Raw genomic sequence first — 5,250 nt, forward strand, 5'->3', positions numbered from 1 at the left:
GCTGGCCTCGAACTCAGAAATCCGCCTGCCTCTGCCTCCCGAGTGCTGGGATTAAAGGCGTGCGCCACCGCGCCCGGCTCTGTGCCAGTCTTTTTAATCATAGGTTTCCAAAATGAAGAGCTCACAGGTGGCCCTTAGTGATCGCTGGATTCAAGTCTGAATCCTTAAGCCTAAAATTTGAAACCCTTTGTTATCTTGGCTGCACATATATCTGTCACTATTTCGGCACTAATACACTTAATGACAGTATTTTTGTTTTTAAACCCAGGTTTAAATTGGCAGTCACCCAAAATTAAGACAAGTTCTTGGTAGCTCACAACCACCTGCAACCCTAGTCCCAGGAGATGTGATTTCCTCTTCTGGCTTCCTTAGGCATTGTACATGTGTGGTACACAGACACATATATGCAGGCAAAACATCCAGACACAAAGTAAAATATACAACCTAATATGGCTTGAATAAATACTTTTATCAAACTCTATTCATGAGTCAATACAGTTAAGTACAATGTGCTCTTCACAAAGAAATATCTGAACACATACAGGACTGTGTATATACAATGGACAGTAAACAGGGGCTTATGTGGTCTTCCACATCTTGGTTTGTTCTTGTTCTCTCTTGCCTTCTTTCCTTTTATAACTTTTTAACTTTTATTTTATGTGCACTGATGTTTTGCCTGCATGTATGTCAGTGTGAGTGATGATCCTGGAATTACAGACAGCTGTGAGCTGCCATGTGGGTGCTGGAAATCCAACCCAAGTCCTCTGGAAGAACGGTCAGTGTTCTTAACCACTAAGCTATCTTTCCAGCTCCTCTTTCTTTTTTTTCCCCCCTGTGTAGCCCTGGCTGTCCTGGAACTTGCTCAGCAGACCAGGCTAGCCTCAAACTCCAATTGCCTCTGACCCCCCAAGTGCTTAGGTGTGGACCAGCAGCACCTCCTGGTGCACATCTTCATTTCTAAAATGCTGACAGCACCCCAGCCCTTGCTATATGATCACAAGGAATAAATAAAAATGCACCTAAGAAGGCTGAATTCTAAAATGCTGTAAGCATAGATATATCTATATATTTTATCGTCAGTGTTTGATCCATTCTAGGAAGCCTCCACCTAATCTTAAGCACTTTTACTGAGAAAGGATTAGCATGCTCCCTGTAACACCTGAAGATAAAAGTCCAATCATTCACTTTATGTATCAGACACAATCTTCCCAATAAATTCCAACAGAAGGGAAAGAATAATAATAATAATAATAAAAAACCTTATATTAATAATCTTTTTAAAATACCCAATAGGCTCAGCATTTGACTACTGACCTGTCAATGGTTAGGGTAATGAGAAGAGTTTGAAGTCTAACTACCACGTAAATAATTTCAACACATCATTCAAACATCTCTCTTAGGATGCTGCCCTCAGACACCTCTACAGGCAATGATAAAGGGGCATAGCAATTATGGTCAACGGGGGGGGGGGGGGAAGCATACAACCCCTCACCAAAACAAAACCAAAGCACTGTATTTAAATACTTAGCTGCTTTAAGAAGAGGAGTGGTATGGTACAGCACTTGCCTGGCATGCAAAAGGCCTGGGTTCCACTCCCACAAAGCTCAAAAACAACAAAAATCAATATGAACCTCCCAAAGCCTCTAGCCTTCTAATTCTTTATGTAATTACAAGTCTGTTCAATCACAATTTAAGAATATAAAACAAAAACGCTGTTACATCTTAAAGAGCTGTAACTGACCCTGAAGGTGCTGATGTAAACTGAACCACAGATGCTGCTCTACTACTAATGGCAGAAGAGAGGGAGCTAGAAAAGTCCCTATCTGTTAACTAGGTTATTAATACCTAAATAAACTGAAAAGTGGATAGGAATATTCAATAATTTGGGGGAAGGTGGTAATTATCCACTACTCCTTCCACTAGAGGACAAATGGGAGGACCAGAGCAGCAATCAGAGCCATCAGAGCAACACTGGTACAAGTCCCACAGACTAAACCAAAAACAACAACAACAAAACAACTAACAACACACCCAAAACCCAACCGTCTTTTCCTAATTACTTAAATAGTTTCACAAGTAATACAACTACGTGAAATATTTACTTCATAGTCTTTAAAAGTTGTTAGTACAACAAAACAATCCTAAAAACAGTAAGCAGGTTCAACTCTATTGTGTGCAAATTTCATCCAAATAATCCAATCAAAGTTAAATGTAGTTATGACCTTGTCCTAGTGCATTAAATAAAAAAAAAAATAAACAAACAAAATGCACCCTCTTCTCTCAAGCTCAAAACCCTAATTGACGGTATATGACTTGACTGACAGAGTACAGGTGTCTAAATCCTGAGCTTCCAAAAGGGACAAATTCTTTCCTTCAGCAAACCCCTCCAGCGGCTTTTTTCCACCCGCCGCCCCTCCTCCACTAGAATACCAACACAACTGCCAGCCCTCGAGTACCATGGGACTTTTGTTTCCCTTTTTTTTCCTTCCATGGTTTTACCAGGACTCACTTCCATTAATTTCCAATACTAGGGTAACTTCGGAATAAAACTCAAAAATCAGTAACGTTCTAATATACTCAAGCTGAGTGAGTATACTGTTTATAGTCACAAGACCTCAAATAACCAAAGTCTTGAGCCCCTTTTCCGGGGAATGGGTGAGGAAAACGGGGGAGGGTCTGTAAATTTCAGGTAATCTTTTGAGTTAACACAAATTAGCTTTTTTTTTTTTTTAAATAAACTGAGGCAAGAAATTCGTTCAGTTACGTAAGGTTTAAAGTAAGATGTCTTGGCAGTTTAGCCATAAAGACTTGTAAAGGAGTTTTCAGATGAATGGTCACAGGAAGGCAAGCTTTAGAAGTTGAGACATAAAGAACCCAACATCTAGCTGTTAGGAAAACAGGCGTCACTGCATTGCCACAATTCATTTAGAAGCGAAAGGAAAGAGGACATCAAGGGGAAAGGCTCTTGCGTAGTTTTCCCTTCCCCGCTCGCTCTGGTCTTAAGGACTCTTAAGGGTCGCTGCGGTCCTTGACTAACCACTTCACTGGGCTCGTCCCACCTTCAACCTCAAGGCTTTCGCCTTTATAGATGCGACGCCGCCGGTTCCGACGGAGACGCGGCCGCTCACTGCAACAGAGAGCCAAGGAGACACAGGCCCCAGCTAGTCCCGCGCCAGCGATTCCCCGCCCGGACAGCAGCCCCGCGCACTTCCGACCCCGAGACCCCGCTGCGATGGCCGGAGGAGGGGTGGTGGTGGCCCGAGATGCCACCGCAGGAAGCACCTACCACTATCCGGCCGGAGGGAGCGCCCCGCCGCCTCCTGCCCCACCGCGCCGGGGACCCGCACCTCGGAGCAGAGATGGGAAGCTGAGAGGAAAGGGAGCGACAGGAGAGGATAGGACCAGGCCAGGTACCAGTCAGCCGCCAGAAAGGAGCGCTGCGGGCTAGTGGGGCATCTGGGCACGCAGGGGGACCCCGAAGCCATCTTGGGACGTGACGCGCTCGCGGTGGCCCTCAAGGCTGCTCCTGAGGGCCCCGCCACCTCGCCCGACCGACCGCGCTCGTCCCCGAGCCCCGGAGCATCGGGCCGCCGCCGAAGACGGCTCCCGCGGCTTTGTACTCACTCTGCCCTCGAAGTTGTTCTCCTCTACATCACTCATGTCGGCCAGGCGCTCCCGAGAACTAAATAAGAGATATGTCTCGGCTCGAGGGCCGACGGCCTAGTCACCGCGCTGTTCGGACTGTGGGGAGGAAGAAGGCGACGGCTACAACGGCCAGTGCGTTCCACTCCCACCAGCTCGCACGTTCAGGCAAAATGGCGCCCGTGCCGCCAGAAACCTCCTGGTGTCCCCGGCGCCTGACGTCAAGGGGCGGATCCGTGATGACGTCGTCGCGAACCCCGCCTCCGCCCCGGGAGGCTTTGTGTCCGCCTGGCCTAGCGCGGGAGATTGGCGGGTTTCAAGAGCTTGCTGTTTGGCGTTGGGTCGGTTTGTCCTCGGGGTGCTGGAATTAAAGGCGTGTGTCATCGCCTGGCTTTGCCTGTGGGGTTTTGTTCTTGAGGTATTTTTGGTTTTGTTCTCTCTAGGTATGGAACTCAGGTCTTTCTTGCATAGCAAAACAAACCAACCAAAAACATACAAAAAACCACCAACAAACAAACAAACAAAACGACTTTTCCAGCTGAGTTTTCCTCATCCTCAGTATCCGCCCTTTTAAACGTTGAAATAACAATATATACACAGATAGGGCTATACTGAAAAGCCGTGAGTTTCTCGCTCTTCTTTGCTTCCAACCTCAAGACAGGGTTTCTGTGTAGCCCTGGCTGTCCTGGAACTCCCTCTGTAGACCAGGCTGTCCTGGAACTCACAGAAATCTGCCTGCCTCTGCCTCCGCCTCCGCCTCCCGAGTTCTGGGAATAAAGGCATGAGCTCCCACCACAGCGGGAGGCATTTTAATTGAAGTTCCCTCCTCTCAGGTGATTTTATCTGTGCCAAGTTGATAGAAAATTATCCAGCACTAGGCTCTGGGTTTAGTCCTCAACACTGTAGAACATGTAAATAAATAAAAATAAATTGGGGGAATATATTGTTTGGCAACATTAGTATCCATACTTCTTGCTCTAGAAAAATAAGGAACACCAGCACAAATAATGAATTCACAAGAACTGAAATAGCTGGGTGTGGTGATCTGAGCCTGTGATCCCACCACTTAGGTGTCTAGAAGGAAGGACTGTTGGAAGTTCCAGCCAACCTGAGATGTAAAAAGAGAGTTTATCAGAAATATCAGAGAGCTAGTTATCAAACTCTTTTTAAAAAAAAAAAAGATTTATTATATGTAAGTACACTGTAGCTGTCTTCAGACACACCAGAAGAGGGTGTCAGATCTCATTATGGATGGCTGTGAGCCACCATGTGGTTGCTGGGATTTGAACTCAGGACCTTCAGAAGAGCAGTCAGTGCTCTTAACCGCTGAGCTATCCCTCCAGCCCCCATTATTAAACTCTTAATGGTTTGGACTCAGCCACAAGAGGAAGATTTATGTTGTGAATATCAGCAAATCATTTTTCTTCCTCTTTCTTTCAGAGAGCTCATTGTTACATACTTACCCTTCTATTCATGTAATGTCAGGTAAGTTAATATATAGTGTTATTTTGTAAGCGCATTTAAAACTGCACACTCCTGATTTACTATAGTGTTGTTTCTTCATTTTTTTTATTGGATACTTTCTTTATTTACATTTCAAATGTTTTC

General features: G+C 45.4%; 1 protein-coding gene across 1 annotated transcript in view; it reads right to left on the minus strand.

The window, feature by feature from the left end:
• Positions 1–4,014, minus strand: part of Tra2a (transformer 2 alpha homolog) — a 20,053-nt gene extending 16,039 nt beyond the window's left edge. Inside the window, exon 1 of the mRNA XM_029478594.1 lies at positions 3,625–4,014. Coding sequence (XP_029334454.1) covers positions 3,625–3,660 — 36 coding nt within the window. The 5' untranslated portion in view covers positions 3,661–4,014. The remainder of the gene's footprint in view (positions 1–3,624) is intronic.
• Between the last annotated feature and the right edge of the window lie 1,236 nt (positions 4,015–5,250).

Source organism: Mus caroli, chromosome 6 (genome assembly GCF_900094665.2).
Source record: "Mus caroli chromosome 6, CAROLI_EIJ_v1.1, whole genome shotgun sequence".
Classification (NCBI taxonomy): Eukaryota; Metazoa; Chordata; class Mammalia; order Rodentia; family Muridae; genus Mus; species Mus caroli.